This window comes from Felis catus, chromosome F2 (assembly GCF_018350175.1).
Source record: "Felis catus isolate Fca126 chromosome F2, F.catus_Fca126_mat1.0, whole genome shotgun sequence".
Classification (NCBI taxonomy): Eukaryota; Metazoa; Chordata; class Mammalia; order Carnivora; family Felidae; genus Felis; species Felis catus.
The window spans coordinates 38,546,321-38,566,617 of record NC_058385.1 but is presented as its reverse complement, the minus strand read 5'-3'; the positions used below and the strand labels follow the sequence as shown (position 1 = coordinate 38,566,617).

Here is a 20,297-nt window from a genome sequence, read left to right as displayed (position 1 = left end):
TTGGTATATAAATGACATGACAAATAAAAAAGAATGGGAATTTACAAGAAGAAGTCCCTCGAGTGATCACTCAAGGCTTCATGCAAAAGGAGCCTTGCAGGATGTATAGGATTCCAAAAAGTAAGACACACTGTGACTATTCCAACTATATGGACAGCTGTAATTAAACGCTAATGACAGTCTGAGATTTCAAACTCCTCCTTCTCCCAGGCAACCAACATATATTGAGCACCTAATGTGTGCCAGGCACTCCAGTAGTGCCTTCTGTTTTCCTGTTTCTTTCCTAGAAAGGAGGGCCGACAAGTATAGGTTTAGGCTATATACCATTGGCCCCAAATGGTAAGTTAGAACTTTAAACCTAAAAGCTACCATAATTTAGCTCTTATGGACCACTCAGTAGTAATCATTACCATTCACTCTTTGCCTAATTAAACACGGGATCTACCTCTACTAATGCAGAGGCTCTTATTTATATCCTTAGATATAATGTGCCCTGCTCATGATCAGAGATAGGAGGGGATTAAGATCACAGGAAAAAGAAAAATTCATATCCAAAGCAAAGGCAAATAGTGGAATGTTGATTGATATTTATGCCTCTTACCTCTTAGTCCCATAAATACACACACACACACACACACACACACACACACACACACACACACACATATACACACACAGGTTGACACTAGAATAATTGGAGTATAGATACTGCTATTTCATTTTATTTAGAGGTACAGAGACAGAATGTCCAAAAGCATGTTAATTCATTGTTTTTCCTAAAAGAAGCTACATAAATTATTATCTACAACTATTAGAGTATGGCATGAGTTCTATCATCCCCATCCCTTAGCCAGACAGACATGGCTAATCAATCACGGTATTTTTTTACAATTTTTATCAACTTGGTGCTTCAGGAAGCCACTGCTAGTTCACAAGAAGCTTATTTGCCAGCCTGAACTTAATACTACAATGAGAAGACAATCTATGTAGATGTTATTTAGAGGGATTGATCACTGGATCCAAACGACCAGAAAGTGATGGTAAAAGGTACAGAAAATTCTTTAAGAACCAAGTTTTTTTTTTCTTCCCTATCCTATCACACTTAATTTCACTTGTAAACTGTACTTGTCACTATTTATATTTTCTTTTGGTTATTTTATAATTTAAGCGGTGATAGACTGTTAACTATAAAAATGTTTGGGTTGTATCAACAGCCATACAAAAATTTCCCTTCTATGGTCTCAGTCGGCTTGCTTTGTCTTTCACTTTACATCCAGTTTTCTCTTTCCTGTTCCTTTACTCATAATATGGGCATATTTGCAGGCCATTCAAAAGAAAATAGGATAAGACAAAAGAAATGTACCATGTAGTTGTAGATAATAATTTACGTAAGCTATTTTAAGGGAAGCAATTCATAATGCCTTTTCCAAATAAAGAAGACATCTTTAATGGTAAGTTACCAATTCTCTCAAATGAAAATTTAAATAGAACGGACACTTCTGAAATCTTTCCAAAACAAGTGAAGTTTTCTTTTACACAGTACCCTCTCGGTTCTGCTATTGTACTGATTTTATGGCTATAACCTTGTGTTCTAAGCTTCTAAGTAAATCAACCAGTGCAATAAAAATCACATTGTCGTAGAAAAGAGTAAAGTGAATTCACAGCTAATATCCTGCCTTAAGCAAAATGAGGTAGGCTTGGAGCATGTGCAAAGGAGACAACTAATCTATACCCATGTGGGATGTGGTAAATGATGGGCTTTATCTACAAAAAACAACATTTCAGAAAGAAATTAACCATCAGGTGTGGGTGGGCAATTAACTCCAGACTGTGGAAGCAAGCTCTCTCCTGTAGAATATTCATTAACTCCTTTAATTAAAAAGTATTCATAGTTGCATAATTTAGGAGTGCTTTTCATATACTTCAAAAGGTTCTTGACAGTCTGTGAGTCACTCATAATTTTTTAAGAGAAGGAATTTTCTGTTGATATCAATTAACTATTGAGAAGCAGATTTACATCTCTAATTTTTCACAAAAAAATCCAAGGAGATACGAAATATTTAGAACTGTAACATTCTCTTTGGAAAACATGTACTCATATTATCGAGCATCTCATTTGTTCTTCACTCATTTGTTCATTCATTCATTCAAGCAATCAGTCAATACAGACATATTTTGGGCTGAGTGCTGTCCTAAGTAAGGCAAGGAGAGTGGTAAACAAGAGAGATGATGGTCCCTGCCCTCAATAGACACAACCACACCAGGAAGTCAGCCGACTGAATCAGTAATTTGAAATTTTCTGAAGGCCGGAAAAATCACGCAGAAAGTGTTAAGGACATAGAGGACTGACCTGGTGTGGTAGACAGAATCATGCCCCCCAAAGATGTGCATATCTTAATCCCCAGAACCTGTAAACATGTTGTTACATGGCAAAAGGAATTCTATGGATTTGATTAAGTTAAGGACCTTAAGATAGCTTAAGATAGGGAGATTAACCTAGGTCATGGGGGGGGGGGGCGCACAATGTAATCACAAGGGTCCTTAGGAGAGGGAGACAGGAGGGTGGGAATCAGAGAAGCTGTGGTGATGAAAGAAGAGGTCAAAGAGAAATCTGACAATGCCACACCGCTGGTTGGAAAATGGAGGAAGGGGCCAGGAGTCATGGAGTGCAGATGGCCTCCAGAAGTTGCAAAAGCAAGGAAATAAATGGATTCTCCTCTAAAGCCTCCAGGAAGAATACAACCCTGACAAAGATTTGATTTTCTCCTGTGGGATTCATTTCAGTCTCTGTCTTTGAAGACTATAAATGTGTGTTGTTTTAAGCCACTAAGTTTGTGGTAATTTGTGACAGAAGCAATAGAAAATCAGTGTACCTGGGTTGCTGCTTTGGGGAGTGAGGAGAGGTGGTGGGTGAGGGCAGGGAATTTGTTTTAGACTTCGGGATCCGTGAGAGCAGAAATCATGCCTGCTTTCTTCACCCTTGAACACGCAGCACTGGTCATTGCGCCCGGGACTTAATAGATGTTCAGTAAGTACAAGAAACATGGGCTGAGGCAACAGGACATTAACTAATTAACTCAGGAATGAGAGAACAGAACACATGAGGGGAGATCTGGAGGAGGAGGTGAAGGTAAAGCTGGCAAATCATAGCGTGAAGAGAGATGTGCGCAGGAGTGCCTCTGGGGCGTTCCCAAGTGACTACAATGCTTTGGGGACACAGTCTACACATGGTAACAGAAGATTTCTTCACATTTGAGCAATTTGTGTTTTCATTCAGATAAGTATGGTGCTTGCCATCTTATAATTTATGTAGCTTGTTTCATATATTTTGATTATTCAATCATGTGCTCAACAACAAATCTTCCCCTTCTGTGTAAATCATTGCGGGAGGGCATAGATTTTTTAATTCTCCCCCGTTTCCCACTCCCTTGCTCAGCTTTGTCTCTCTTTGGTTTAGTTACTTCCAGATTTATTTAGCATTCCCGCAAACCCACTGGACGTCTCCTGGACGTCTTATATTCCCCACTCTCCAAAGTAAAGTTACCTTCCCTTTTCACTCCCCACCCCCTCAGATTCCACATCCTCCCAGTGTGAGAGAGACAAAGCTTCAGAGTCATTGTTTTGCCCTCTCCCCTCCTCCAACACCCAAACAGTGCCAGCAGTGTTCATGACATGCTGAACTCTCTTTCAAATTCATCCTCTCCCTCTATTGTCATAACCTTGTGACCATCAGCACTCTCCCTGCAGACTGCTTTCAGACCAGTCTCTCCTGTCCCAGCTTCGAGCATCCCTTCTTGTATGCATGCCCACTGGCAACAGGGACCCAAGTCCCGCCTCTGTCCCTAACTGCACAATTCAGAGCAAGTTAATTATCCCTTATGGCCCCCAACTTATTCATCAGTAACACGAAGAGTATCCTATCACCTATTTGAAAGCGGAAGTGTAGTATTTACTAATTACCTATTTCAGAGTTATAAAGAGGAATGTCCTTTGAAAACTATCAAATGCTATACAGATATTGCCTATCCTTACAATTTTCATTCACTGACCAAGTGTTCATTGAACACAGAAGGATAATGCAATGAAAAGTTAAAATGTATTTCTTGCCTTAAACATCTAGTTAGAAGGAAAATATGCAGAAAAAGAACAAACTCTATAACCACTTAAGTCAATATGTGACTGAGTGAAGCATGTGGTATCTCTGCTTTTCTATTACTATGATCTCCATTTCACAGCTGAAGATACTGAATTCCAGGCTGTGCTGACAGCACGTTCCCCTGTATGGGTCTGGTTGACTTCTTTTTATACTTAATGGGATTGCCAAGCAGTGTGTCCTTCAATTTTCTTTTTACTTTTCTGTTAAATCTTGAAGACAGTATAAGGTCTGGATTGGCAGATCGAGGAGATCAGTTCAGGAGAATCCAAATAAAGGCTCGGAGCCAGGGATGACTGAATTAGATACCGGGGGGCCGTGAGCTGATTTATCTAACTTGGATAGAGGATTTGTGTAATGTGGAATGAAAGAGAAAGCAGTATAAGAACATAAGAAAGGGCTTTAGGTGCCCTAGAGGGCTGAGGAGGGGGCACTGGGCCTACAGAAGGGAAACTTCATGATTAATCATGTGACACATTTTAAAGTAAAGGTGATTTAAGATTCATCTGTCATTACACGACAGAATGAAGTCAGGACAGCAATTACCTCTCAGTTTGCATGTCAACACCAAGCATTCACAGTAGCTTCCTGCAGCCCTGGGTGGAAAAGTTCTCAGGCTACCTTGGCTCATAGGAGGAAGCGCCTTGACCTATTAGTTCTGTCTGAGGTGAGCATGGGACACTGGGTATTTTCTATCCATGGATTAAAACCCAGGCTATCTCATGGCAGGAAAAAATAAAATTCGAATTCATTTTGAACATGATTAAGGACAGAATCAGAGTTGCAGAGGTGAAAATTTAAAGGTGATAAAACCAAGAGTTATAGATTTTAGTAATTAATTAAAGCACAGGGAGGTGGGGCACCTGGGTGACTCAATCAGTTAAGCGTCGGGCTCTTCATTCCAGCTCAGGTCATGACGATCTCATGGTTCCAGAGTTTGAGCCCTGCACTGGGCTCCAAGCTGACAGCGCAGAGCCTGCTTGGGATTCTCTCTCTCTCTCTGCCCCTCCCCCAAAATAAATAAACAACAACAAAAAATAAAGCACAGGGAGGGGAGGGCAGGATGGTGTTTCTGAACAAGAAGGAGAAATAGGAGGACCGAGGATACTCTGGAGTGTCAGAGGACAGGAGGAAGATGCTAGAAGAAACATTCTGATCAACTAGTTCTGACTATTACAGAAGGGACACAACAAAAGTGATGGTGCCCATCAGTTGCTGCTCTGTGAAAAATGGGCCTGGCCTAGTGAGGCAGAGGTGACAACACTCTTAAAAGTTTCCAGGGGCACCTGGATGGCTCAGTCAGTTGAGCGTCCGGCTTAGGTCATGATCTCGTGGTTTGTGGGGTTGAGCCTGGCATTGGGCTCTGTGCTGACAGCTCGGAGCCTGGAGCCTGCTTCGGATTCTGTTCTCCCTCTCTCTCTGCCTGTCCCCCATTCATGTTCTCTCTCTCTCTCTCTCTCTCTCAAAAATTTTTTGAGAATTTTTTTTTTAAAGTTTCCAGATAAGCAGGAGAATAAGACATTCAATAAATGATCATTAAATAAGTACTATACCAGTATTATGTAGGCATTCTTTGAGAACATGAGGCAGGATGAAGTACATTTACCACAAAAAGTTAGAAAAGACCAGGGGTGCCTGGGTGGCTCAGTTGATTAAGTGTCCAACTTCAGCTCAGGTCATGATCTCATGGTTTGTGAGTTCAAGCCCCGCCATCAGGCTCTGTGCTGACAGCTCAGAGCCTGGAGCCTGCTTCAGATCTGTGTCTCCCTCTCTCTCTGCTCCTCCCTTGCTCTCACTCTGTCTCTCTCTCTCTCTCTCTCAAAAGTAAACAGTAAAAAATTAAAAAAAAAAAAAGAGACCAGAGAAGCTGACATCTGAGCTACATCTCTGTTGATGTGGGGTCAATGCCATTGATTCATATATTTATATAACATTTATTTTATTCCATTCAATATGTTATATATTCATTCAGAATATATTTTATATGGTAATATAATAAACATTATAATATGTTATCCTCTTATATAAACATTCTACATGTTCTTTTGCCATTGTACTGTTAATGGATATTTCAGTTGTTTCTAGATTTGGGGAATTATAAAGAAAGCCTATCCTTCTTTATACAATCTTGTATATGTTTCCAGATACAAATATTAACAGATTCCTTTTCCTATTGTCTTTAGAAGTACAAAAATTAATATGTCAGCATCTTCTGTTTTTTGAGTTTATGTAAATAGACTTGGAATTTTATGGAATTGTTCTTTTTTACCCTACTACATTTTATATAAGACATTCAATTTCCTTTATTGTATAAGTATACCAAATAATAAGTATATCAAATAAAAATTCAATTGCATAATACACCACAATTTCTGTGTTTATCTGCTACCTATTCTGGAAATATGGGTTGATTTCAGGTTTGGACAGTTACAAATACTACTGTTGTGAATATTCTTGTTTTGTAATTTGCTGTATACAGGCTCTCATTTCTTCAGGTTGTCTGAGTAGGAGTGGAATTGGTGGTCAGAGGGTAGGTATATCTTTAACTTTACACAATTTTGCCAAACTGTTTTCCAAGGCAGTTGTCATAGTTTACACCCCCACCAGCATTGTGGGAGACTTTTTGTGCTACATCCTCAGGAACCCTTGGCATCCTCATACTTTTAAATGTTTACCAATAAACCACATAGATATATACGCACATATACATGTATATATTAGTGGGTAAATGCAAATTAAATCCCCTATTTCTCCAGTAATTACTGCGAATGACAGTCAAGCATTTTCTTACATGTTTACTGGTAAATTTGAAAATGGCTGTTCACGTATTTTACCCATTTCTATTGGGTCGTCTACCTTTCGTTATTCATTGATTTGTAGAGGAGTGCAGCCCTTTGTCCACATTATGTGTTCTACCTATTCTTCCACTCTGGCTTATCTTCTCATGCTTTATATGGTGGATTTCGTTAAACAAAAACTTAAAAATAATCTAGTAAAGCTTAATGGTCATTTTCTTTATGCTTAATGCTTTGCATTTCTTGTGTATTTTCTCCTATCTTCTCCTCTAAATTTATATTTTGTCTACCACTCTTAGGACTTTGATTCACTGGGTACTGACATGGAGATATGGTGTGTGAATTACAGTGAATGATTTCATTCATTATAAGAACACAATTGTCTCATCATTGTATATTAGCAAGACTATCCCTTCCCTACTGCTCTGCAATGCCATTTTGTCACAAATCAAACATCAATAAGTGTGAGATTTTTCTACCCTTCTGGGCCCTCTCCTTTGTCCTATCGATCTGTTAATTTATCTTGGAACCAGTACCATACTGCATTGATTATTAGAGCTTTATAACATATCTTGAGAGTTAAGAAAACGTTCTCTCATACACTTCACATATTTCATGAGTGTCTTGCCTATTCTTGGCCTTTTGAGTTTCCAAACAAAATTTAGAATAAGCTTGTCGATTGCCATTTAAGTGTCCTAGTGGAATTTTAATAGGAATTACACTTATATTTATAAATAAATTCAACACAAATAAAACTGACATTTCTTCAATATTAAGCATTCTAATGGACATGGTAATTTGCTTCTATTTATTAATAAACACCATGTACTTAAGTATTGCGAGTATTTTTAATACCTTGTAACAAAGTTTACACTTTTCGTTCTGTGTAGGCATACACATCTTTACTTAAAATTTACTTCTAAAAGAAAGCAGGAGGTGAGATAGAAGGAGGAAGACGAAGAAGGGAAGGAGGAGAAGAGGAAGGGAGAGGAGAAGGAGGAGGTAGGGAGGAGAAGAAAATGGAGGAAGGAGAAAGACAGAAGTAGAAATAAGAGGAGGTGTGGGGAGAAGGGCAGAAAAGGAGGAGGAGGAGCAGAGAGAGAAGGAAATGAGGAGGACAGTAGAGGGAGGTCCAGTGGCAGGAAGAGGAAAGAGGACCTATTCTCTGGTCTATATTCAAGTCAGAACACTTTAATTTTTTTTTTTTAAGCTAACTCACCATTGCAGTTGCCATTGGATAGAGAATTGAGCAACGTGTTTTGTTCACACTGAAATGAAAATAAATATAAGGAAGAATAACATTATAAAAATTCATTTCTGTCCCTGAAAACAGCACATTTTTCTTTTCTCCATCAATAACAAAAAACTAGGCTCTGATAATATTTTCCATTAGTCTTTTTTTTCAGAATGATAAATACAACAAAACTGAAATAATAAAATAATCAATGGTTCTAAGTATTTATTAACTTGGTAGATAATTTATGTTACCAAGTCAGACTATCTTGTTTAGAACATTTTCTGCAAGACTAAGTTTGTTTTGATTTTTGATCAAATTAAACGTTTGTGCTTTCGTGTAGTGTATCCAATCAGAAATTAACCTCATTAACACAACATTCCCTAACAGAGAGGCATTGACCATGTATTTCATATTATATTAGAGTTAACTGTTCACCGGCAGCTCCATGAAAATGCCTGAGAAACATTATTGATCTATGGAAATGCTGGAAAATGAAAATAATCCTTTATTCTACAATTAAAGTTCTTTGAAATTGTCAATAATTGATGCCTCTAATGAGATCGCATGCTACCTACTTCTCAAAAGATTTATTGTCATTATTGTTGTTGATGATGATGACGATGATAGAAGTTGATATTTTTGACTACCTACTAATCACCAAGGACTTTATGTTAATTATTTAATCCTCAGAACAAACCTATGGAGTTGCTAATCTCATTTTCCATAGGAGGGAGCTAAAGATTGCAAAGGTTAAATAACTTGACCAAAGTCACAAAGTGAGAGAGAACCTGGGCTAACACCAAAGCTCCTACCTTTCCGTTCAGAACCTCAGGCTCCCAACCACTACATTCTACTGCTTCTCACGCGAAATCCATTTCTTCCTCAAGGCTGACTAGAGAACATCTATTTTCTCTTCTTGATACCCAGAGATGCAGCTCATATACTTTAATTCTGGCTGTGACAGTTATCAGCTATATTTCCCCCAGGTATTTTACAGTTCTGAGTCCCAATCTCCCTTTTTTGTAACATTCACGTAATGCCACTTACATCATGGGGCTGGTGATGATTAAGTAACAGCCTAATTAAAAGGACTAGCCTCTGAGAGACATTCAAAGAATGTGAGTTTCCTTTCCCTGCTCTTATTTTTAATCCTGTCTGAAATCTGTGCAAAAGAATTTCAAGTAATTTATGTAGATACTCCACCCTCAGAGAGGTGAGGCCTAACTCCACACTCTTTAGTATATGTGCTGCCGAAGCGAGCACCCACACTCTTTAACTGTGGGCTGCACATAGCAATTTGCTTCCAAAGACTACCATAAGGAAAGGGTAGAAACAGAGTAACTTTACACCTGGGAAACCTGACAAATCCTACCCCAGGTAGGTGACCAAGGTTAACAACAGAGATACATCATATTGATAGTATATACCTTTGACATGATATGATGAAAATGGAACTTCATCTCTATAGTTTTATTCCTAAAACCCCATATCCCTGATCTTACCATGCTAAATTTCAGTAGAGGGGCATTCTACAAAATACCTGAACAATTCTACCCAAACTGTCAAGGTGAGCAAAAATAGAAAAGTCTGGGAAACTGTCACAGGGAAGCAGAATCTAAGGAGACAGGACAACTAAATGTAATGTGATGTCCTGGATGGAATCCTGGAACAGAAAAGGACATTTGGCAAAACTAAAGAAACCAGAACAAAGCAAGAACTTTAGTTAATGAGATAATGTATCCGTTTTGGTTCATTGATTGTAACAAATATGTTACACTAATGCAAGATGTTAATAACAGCAAAAAACTGTGTGGTGCAGGGTATAGAGGAATTCTCTGTACTAACCCTTCTCAACTTTTTTGTAAGTCTAGAAGCTTTCCAAAAAAAAAGTCTATTAAAAAAAATCCTTGTTTAAGCAAAAGAAACTTTTGGATAAACAGCAGATTGAAACTTGCTTTGTAAAGTGAGGTCACAAAATGATGACTATTACGGGAGTATCTATAACCTATACAATAATGAACATGAATCCAATAAACACTAAGACTCTGAGATCCTCCTGAGTTTCTATATTCAGGAAGATATTTAATAATGATATATAGGAAGTATATTGTTGCAGTATAACAAAACAGGAAATCCTTTTTCAGTTTGTGTTTTGAATATGATGCGATTCTTCTTGCCCCAGGATGTTTTAAATGCCCTTCCATTACCACCATCTGTTGAAAATGTAACTGTGAGAGGAGACCAAGGCCCCAGCAGAGCACCCTACTTTAGGAACAGTGGACCACTATGCAGAGCCCTATAAAGGGAGTAAAGATGCAGTAGAAATTAATTGATGCAGACTCATGACTGTAAACTGAACTTGGAACAGGTGCATGGTCCTTAAACAAGAAGTTGATATCCTAGGCGGACAGCGCGTGACAAGGATAATATGAGATGCCCCAAAGAGCATCCATGCTGCCCAAGACCACCTATTCAACCATTCTGAAGAAAGGTCTATTCGTGATTCCTCAGAGAGCAGACCTTCCAGATTACCATCTGAATGCTTATTGTACCCTTCGAAACTCACAGTATGTAAATACACACAATATTTGCATTATTCTCATAGTGAAATGTCCTCTCAAGAAATCATTCCTTATCATTATAGTTCTGAGTGAAAGAATCCCTTTGGATGTCATTATGTACCAGTAACCCAGATTCAATGAACTCTACTGGATTATCAGACTCAAATTTCTGAAGTCCCAAGTTGGTAAAATCATGTATGTGGTACCTCCTCACAGAAGGCTGTGTCAGTGAGGTTTATTTCTGACTTCATATGCTACAAGATGAGCATATGCCGATTGTCGATTCTAAAAACAAGTTGGAACAACTTTAGTCTTGCAGGAGAATATTCTAAGGAAAATATTGTCAACTATCAAAAAATAACTACTTATAAGAATATTCACATCAGATACTCCACTAGACATGATAAGGCCTACAAAGAATCATATAATTTCAAGAAGTAAATCTACATTTTGGCAAAATAAGACCACAAAGTTCTTGTGGGTTAATTAGGTTATTTGGAAGCCCGGACAAATTTTCCCACAATACTGTTGTGCATGGTGGTTGTCAGCTTATGTCAGCCACAGGAACGTACCTATCTCATAATACAGCTAAAAAATGTACTTTTTTAAGGCTTTAAAAAAAAGAGGCCTTGTGGGGCGCCTGGGTGGCTCAGTGGGTTAAGTGTCTGACTTCGGCTCAGGTCATGATCTCATAGCTCATGAGTTGTAGCTCCACATTTGGCTCTGTGCTGACAGCTCAGAGCCTGGAGCCTGCTTCAGATTCTGTGTCTCCGTCTCTTCTGCCCCTCCCCTGCTCACACTCTTTTTCTCTCCCTCTCCCTCCCTCTTTCTCTCTCTCTCTTTCTCTCTCTCTCAAGAATAAATAAACATTTAAAAAATTTAAAAAATAAAAATAAAAAAGAGGCCTCATATCCAACGTGAACAACTAGGAATGTATATCCACCTTTGGCATGAGTGCAAGTTTTTCTCAATCCAAAATCAGAGGTGGGTTCCTAATAATCTGAAGAAAGTGACATCCTAAAGAGCACAGTGAAAGGAAAAGACAGGGCTGGAGATACACAGGCAGGGCCAGCCTTGTGGGCTTGCAACCTGTGTAGTTACACAGGGTCCTATGCTTAGAAGTGTCTTCTTCTTGGTTTAATGCTCTCTATTGCCATCTTGAAATTCTTAGCAACTGTTGAACAAGGGAACTCATATTTTCATTTTGCATTGCACCCAGCAAATTTGTATAACTGATTCTGTATTTAGGGCCTCTATGGTGTGGATCAGTATGAGGCCCAGAGACAGAAGCATAAAGCTGCAAGGAACAGGAATGAGTTACTAAACAGCTCCTGAGCCACTAGAAATGAGAGAGTTAATGCCTCCTATGTACCTAAGTGACTGGGGATAATACACACTCAAGGATATGAGAGAATGAGATCTTTGTAATCTGGAGTAGTCATGGAAAGCTTAATGGAGAGGCTATTATTTGCATTCAGTCAAACTAATAACATTAACTAATGTTTTATAGTATTGAGTAGGCCAGGCAGTATTCTAAGTGCTTTCCATATATTAACTCATTTAATCATCCTGATAATAGATAAGGAAACTGAACCACAGAGGGTTTAATAATAAACTCAGTTAAGTTCTTGCAAACTCAAGCAGCTTAGTTCCAAAGTCCATGCTAAGGGGCTTAAGGATTCAAATAATTACAGGTAGCTATTTACATAAAATCATCCTGATGCACATTTGATGTCTCTGTAAATTAAGATAACTTGTGGAGATAAAGAATGCTAGTTTTTTATAATAATAATATAATGATGGCAACAGTTTATGCTTCTCTGAAGTCATTTATCATATTCTATCTCTTTTAAATTTGGATCTGACTCTTCTTTCTCTTGGTAAAAAGGTCATTTAAAATAAATGATTTGTCTTTTTATTTTTCTCAGGGTTATAGTACCTAGTACACATGTCCACTATATATATGTTGAATGAATGAGTAAATGAACAAAGGAATGAATGACAGTGATTACCTAAAAACTAACTATAAGAACCAAATAAAAAGTATAATACAATATAAGTTTTGATGAGGGAGTGGTTTCCAAAGACTCTTGTATTATATTCCATGACACAGATCTTAGTATCACGATATAAGGTTATTTGTAGTACAGTAATAGGAACTAGCTTTCCTACCTTGCTGATATCATCCAGTAGCTGGTTGTTGGCATTTTCCTTTTGGATTATATTCATTAGATCAGCATGAAACTTCTTTGCATTCAGGAAAACAAGTGGGTTGTTTATTGAGATAATTTTCACCTGCTGAAGAGTTTCCTTTTGGAGGAGAATAGGAATAAATTCAGAGTTCTGATTGAAATAAAAGAGGATAAGTCTATCCAAACAGTCTAAATCTTACAAATCCAGATGTCACTCAACGATGGAAGAATCTCTTAGCTAAGGTTTTCATTATTAAAATTTATTTGGAAAAGTTAATATACTATCATGCTTTGGAAAATACGTATTTCCTCTTTCCTAAGAAATATTAATAACCATGAGATAAGTCTGCATCTTTTCAGAAAATGGCATTTATTCCCACTGATTTGGAGGAGGCAACACCCTAAGACATCCAAAGAGTACCAGGAAGACCTACTCTTCCAAAAGTACCTCTTCCATACAATCTAGAAACTAAAAATTCATTCACTTAACCATCAGTACTTTTTTAATGAAAATATGGTCCTAAAGGATCAACTATCAGTCATTTGCCTTATAATGATATAGCTTTCTTTTGGCTGGAATTATAACCTTACAAGGGACTGACAGTCCTAATTAGGAGAAAGAAACCAAGAGATAGTATCTGGAAGGTAGTTTCACTTTGGGCAGGCCTAAATTACACTGGATTGCCTGGATGCAGGTAAGAGATGCAGGAAGGGAGAAGGAAAGTTTCCAAGCAAAAGGTGCCTTTTCTGGCCATTTCCAGGGTCTTCCTGGCAGCAATTGCTGATATGCAACTCAGACCGTGCTCTCCACGACATTTGGGGCAGGGGTCTGACCTAGAAATGGAGAAGATGGTGAATTCTGTCGAATAATTCCTTACCAACTAAATAAAGCAATACTCCTTCAGGCTTTAGTACTTGCATAGAAGAGAAAGCCCAGGGATTAATGAAGCAGACAGGCAGATAAAGAATGATAAAAACAAACAAAACACAACATTAGGTATGTGAATTTGGACAATTCATTTGACGACTCTCAGCTTCCTCATCTGTTAAAGTAGGTAAAATTTTAAACTACATAATCTCAAAAAGTTTCCATAGCTACGCAACTGATTAAACTCTAGAAAGTGAGATTTGCTACAAGTAAACAATTTCAGAAAACAAAAACTTATCAAATTAACTTTTAATCAAGAGTAAATCTCTTACAGAGAGAGACAAATCAAGAAACAGACTTTTAATTGTAGGGAATAAACTCATGGTTACCAGAGGGGAGGAGGTGGGGGTTGGGTGAAATAGGTGATGGGGACTAAGGGTGCACTTGTTGTGATCAGCACCGGGTGACGCAGGGAAGTGTTGAATCACTGTAGGTACACCTGAAACTAATATTACACTGTATGTTAACCTACTGGAATTTAAATAAAAACTTTAAAAAAAAAAGAATAAATCTCTCACAAACCAAAAATAAAACCATGCTTGGGCTTGTCATATTTAGTTACCACAAAGCCCCACATCTTAAGATCGACCCACCGATCACATCACGTGATTTGGCCAGTATGTTGTTTTGAGTTAAGAGAATTTGTTTAAATAGCACGTATTGGTTAAGGAATAGAGATTCAACTTGTGTCAGGAAAGAAACTCTCAATGGGGTTGAGTTCACCCCCCAAAGAGGTGTCCCAAGCTCAGATGTGTGTTTCATGTGAAGAAGGTGGAAAGCACGGATGGAGGAGAGGAGTGACAGAGCACTGCCATGCGTGAAGTTAGCTAAAAACCCCACCTAACAGCTCATGTTCCAATCTTAGTTTTCTTTTCCTCCTATTTTTGATACAAAACATTAGTTAGTGAATTGTAGTGTTCTAATAAAATTAAGCTGTCCATGTGACAGTTATGATTCAGGTGTGTGACTACACTGGAAATAGTCAAGGTTTAAAGATATGGAAGAATTTTGGCATGTTTATCTTCCTACAAATCCCCTCATTCACTTTCCCACATGTTTAGTCCGAGAAGAAGGTAAAGATTAGATAGAATTTATTAACCAGTAATCTTTAAGCTGAAAAATGGTCAAACTCGATTGTGTTTCAAACCTAACAATGTCAAGGCTAATGTACACAGCTGTACGTGTAGGGTGGATACAGACTTTAGGGACCCTAGAGCCAGTTTGGGACTTTCTGTGAGCACTAAATTCTCGTGGAAAATTAAAAAGAAAAGAAAAGAAAAGAAAAGAAAAGAAAAGAAAAGAAAAGAAAAGAAAAGAAAGGTATCATTGGTGGAAAACTTGAACCTGGGACCGTCTTAGGGCTCTAAACTCTAGTAAGCCTCTATGAAGTAAACTTTTTCACACTTAGTAAAAACACAAGCCAGGGGAGCACCTGGGTGGCTCAGTGGGTTAAGCATCTGACTTTGGCTCAGGTCATGATCTCACGGTTCTTGGGTTCGAGCCCCACATCAGGCTCTGTGCTGTGAGCACAGAGCCTGGAGCCTGCTTCAGATTCTGTGTTTCCCTCTCTCTCTGCCCCTCCCCCACTCATGCTCTGCCTATGTCTCTCAAAAATGAATAAATGTTAAAAAAATCTAAAAACACAGCCATAATGTATACAAATATTGAGTCACTATGTTGTACACCTGAATCTAATACAATAGTGTATGCTAATTATTCTTCAATTTAAATACACACACACACACACACACACACACACACACACACACACACACATTTCCCTGGGTGTCACAGAAAGACTCCTGGTGTTACTTCCTACTTCTAATCTACTCAGAAATACTCTGACAATTGGTCCTTCTGGTGGGAGCCCAGTTCTCTTTGTTCTGAGGGCAATCATGAGATACAAAAACAAGTGCATATGAAAAATAGAGGAGAAAAAAGGTTACCCAAGCACTTACAAAGTAGGTTGAAAGTGAGGCCAACTTTTTAATTGCTAATATTTAAGTCAACATTTTTTTCCTCACTTTAAACTTGTTTTGGTCATCCTTCAGAACAAGAAACTAGAGCTCAAACACAACTGGCCTGCCCAAGCATGGACAGGGTAAGACAATTTACAGAAGCTGTTTCCTTAAAAAGATGGCCTCTGTGCAAGAAGCCAATCCTATTGGCACTCCATAACCATTCAATTACCCTCTGCTAATAATACAGTCTCACTGACTGTGTTAAAAATAATAAAAGCAATAGCATGACCCCACCTTGCTTTATTTCCTTCCCTATTCCCTATCTTCTTCCATCATTTAATTAGGAATAGACTGTTTAGTTTGACTATTTTATGCAACTTAGCTAGTAAAATAGAGGTTTCCAATGCCTCAACTAATGTGGGCCATTATTCCACTGTGAGATATAATTCTAGAAACCATGATATCATCTCCTCTGAATGCTAACATAAGATTTTTTTGTTGTTTGTTAATTTGTTGTATGTCAACTGCTACAAGTATGGTGGTCACACATACCACTGAAAATTCATGCTAATTAAAAATAAGATAATCATGTATTTAAAGTCATACTTTACTTATGGTACCTTAAAGCTATCTGAGCTACAAATATTGTTAATAATTACACAAAGGAAAAGAAAACTAAACTTACACCATCCGTTTCTGTCTTCACTTTAAATTCCATTTCTTTCATGTTTTTTATACTCAGAGTCTTTGCTCTAGAATTCAGGCAGACAAAAAATAAAATGTCACTTCCTGATCACTACATTTAGAATGAAAATGCAAAAAGGATGTCATTTTATCTTAACAATTAGAACATACCCACAATAGTTAAAATTTTATATCGCATTTGTACATAAAACATGGGTAAATCTCTGTTTCTCTGGGATTCTCAGGAATAGAGTGTAACACTAGAGACATCTAAGTAGAGATTAATAAATATAATTGACCTCATCTGGGTTCCCAGAGCCCCATCTCTATAAGCCACAAGAGGCAGATTGACAAAAAGAATTGTAAGAGAGTATATGGTGTTTGGGGAAATCTTGTTTTAGGGGAAAAAGAAGTAAAGAGAGAGTCAATGGCAAGATAGGACCAGATACTGATGAATCTACACAGACAGATTTCTATAGAAGTCTTTTTATAGAATCGACACAGATAAAACGTAAAAATTTTTGAAGTATATTATTTCACAAAGAATTTCAAGAGAAGGATGAGACATGAGTAGAAGCATTATCAGATGATGAACACTCTGAAAGTAGAAAAAGAATTGGTCAAAATAGGGGAATGGCTTACAGATGTGCAGTAACAATCTTCAATATATGATCTAGAATTCTTCAGTAAATTATCTAGAAGAAATCTTTATATGTATAAAAATCTGGCTTCTGAAAAATTAAATTTACTGAAGTTACTTAATTTTCTAAATGATCTAGATTTTATATGGTCATTGAATAATATGTCCCCCTCACTTGACTAAAAAAAAAAAAAAGAAAAACCAGCTCCATGATATACTGTTTGGCTATGAGTTTATTTACTTTGATATCGAGATTTTATATACTCTATAGTGTGGACAAGATATTTCTCTTACTTAAAACCAATACTGTTATGTATCATTACATAGATAAAACCTTTTCTTTTCATCTCTAATTCTCTGATGCCAAGTAAAACACGAGAATAGCACTAAATAAATATTCCACACAAATAAAAGTAACTGGCAATACCATATACTTTGCTACTGTGTCAAAACAAACAGCATTTAAGTAAGATCTTACCTTGGGAAGCGACCAATCACGATAGCTATGGTGCAGACCACACCAAACAACAGCCCCACGTTGGCAGCAAAGCATATTGTAAATACGTATGTACTGACCCAGATGCCCTAGAAGAGAAACAGGAAACCGAAGATGCAAGTCCTTTAGTATTCTCTCCTCTTATGATCGTTAAATTTCTCACCATCTTATTCTATAGCATTCCTGTAAACAAAACCCTCAGCAAGAATGGATTATTTAAAAAGTGGTGAGCAGAAGCCCAGGAACACAGAAACAAATCCTGGTCTCATGAGACTCTCAGCAGGCAAAGGTGGGGAAAAGGCACATTCTTTTGTATCTAGAAACTGCCAGCCCTTAGTTCAATCCCCAACGACACTTTATTTAAATATCTGTAAATAACTGGTTGATGTGTATGATTCAAAAGCTGTAATTTTCCACTGTTTTCTCATTTAATGTAATAATACTACAAGCAATTGTTAGCAGATTTTTGGTCATTCCCAACAATTTCTGTTTTCTAGGATTGCTATACAAAGAACTAATGTAGTAAGACCCTCAAGCCCTAATGGTTAAAACAACTGACTCAAATACTACCAAGACAACCTTTAGATCAGCTACTCTAAAGATTATTATACTTTTATTTGCAAGAGCCAAATTCTTATGAAATTCTGAAAGTTAAAAAATCTGAGCCAACTTAGCCCTTGGAAATATTTCAGAAGATGGCAAGAAAGATCTTTTTCTCCTTTAGTTGGGATTCCAACATTATCGCAGTTTTGTCCACCACCTGAAATTATAATCAGCAACCAAATATTGTATATAGTTGACATTTCTAAGTTTGTTACTGACAAAAAAAAATCTTTAAAAGCAAAATAATTTGTGAAATCCAGAAGGTTGTATTTTTTAAACAGAAAATCCTGCATTTATCAAATTGTAGACCAACAAAATATTCAAATTCTCTCTTTCCCTCAAATTATCTGCATTACTTTACCTATGCATACAATTCCAAGTTGACTTCTTTCTGTCCTAATGTCTATATTATCACTTTAAAACATCTTCAACAACCTAATTCAATTTATTTGCAAATGAAAAAGTTAGAAACTTTTTATCTAATCTGACTATAGCACAGATTCTTGTGGTGCTGGGTGAGACCAGTTTGAAGCAAATGTTTCTAAATAGCATTTTTTACTCAAAATGCTTTTCCTTTGCATTATTTATCTTAAATGGAGCTTGAACTGTTTTTCACGATGGGTTATTTTGAAAACCTAAGCCGCTGGACACAAATGGAGGGATTTTTTTATCTAGAAAATTCTTTTTGATATAGAAGAAACAACCATTCTGGAGTAAAAAAGAAAATATACCATTTTTTAAGTTTATGTATTTATTTATTGTGGGGGGGGAGGAAGGGGAGGGACAGAGAGAGAGGGAGAGATAGAATCCCAAGGAGGGTCCATGCTGTCAGTGCAGAGCCAGATGCGGGGCTTCATCTCATGAACGATGAGATAATGACCTGAGCCAAAATCAAGAGTCAGACACTTAACTGACTAAGCTAACCAGGTGCCCCAAGAAAATATATCTTAAGTGTTCCCATGTTCAGATCCATCACCAAGAAATGTAATGCTAAGTTAGCACTTATTATGACATCATCCTCAGCCTGTCATCCTATAGGTAGACACTGAGATGTTTTTCCTCTAGTCAGGCAAAAAGACAGTCATTTGAGTCTTATATTTGTGGAAGTATAATGTTTCCTCCCTAGTGTATTACAGTATGCTTCATCCCATACAAAATAAGGCTGCAAGTTTTTGACCATTACTTCAATTTGCCATGATTGCTTTGTTTCTTACTCATCTCCTAATACTGACTGAACCGCCTGGGTGTGGCAGAACAAGACCTCACCAAAAGCTTGTAAGTCCCAATTCCTCATAGGGAACTGAGGATCCTGGTCCCTGCCATTTAAAAAACCGCAGGGCCCAGAGGCCTTGATTTATCAAAGCAACCAAAAATTTTGGTACCATCTGGTTCTATTTTTAAAGCATATTTACTTTCCCACAACATCATCTATTGTGAGTTAGGTTCCCATTGCTTAGTTGTTTCCCAGGGCTACATTTATAGTTTTGAAAAAAATATCAAACATAAATTAACAACATAGACCAGTAAATAGTTCCATTGGTTAGAGTAAGTCCCCACATGGTTCTGTAACAATTTCAACTAAAGATCCAAGTGTTGTTTTTCAGTTATAAGGAATTAGTTAACTCTCAGTCCCGTATTTTTTCATTATGTGTTACCACCTGATCCCTTCTCTACTGGCACTGATAGCCTCTAAACACAAGGCAACCCTAAAGCTGACCTCAAGTCGAAAACACATAAATACATAAACCCTTGCACCACTGAGCAGCTACTCAATCGCTTTACCTCTTCCTGGTCTGTTTTGGTGATTGATATACATTATTGTATTTCTGTAGCTGTGAATTCTATTCTTACTGTTCAGTTACTCAAACTCAGCTCTGAGCTAATACGTCAGGCCTCATTTTGGATTCCTATTCCCTCATTACCTCAGGGTTTTGATCTATAACTCAAAGTGGAATTAGTATTCAACTGTAAAAAATTTTAAAGAAATAAAAATTTTTAATTTTTCATGTGATGACTGCTCACATGACTTTTTTGAAAATTTTTTTTG

General features: G+C 37.4%; 1 protein-coding gene across 5 annotated transcripts in view; it reads right to left on the bottom strand.

The window, feature by feature from the left end:
- The window catches only part of SLC26A7 (solute carrier family 26 member 7), a 168,114-nt gene that overhangs the window by 10,495 nt on the left and 137,322 nt on the right, over positions 1-20,297 (bottom strand). For all 5 annotated transcript variants that reach the window (XM_045050138.1, XM_045050137.1, XM_019822873.3 and 2 more), the window contains 4 exons: positions 17,630-17,736; positions 16,513-16,579; positions 12,919-13,056; positions 8,168-8,216 (listed from right to left, as the gene is read on the bottom strand). In XM_045050138.1, the coding sequence (XP_044906073.1) occupies positions 8,168-8,216; positions 12,919-13,056; positions 16,513-16,579; positions 17,630-17,736 (361 nt within the window). The remainder of the gene's footprint in view (positions 1-8,167; positions 8,217-12,918; positions 13,057-16,512; positions 16,580-17,629; positions 17,737-20,297) is intronic.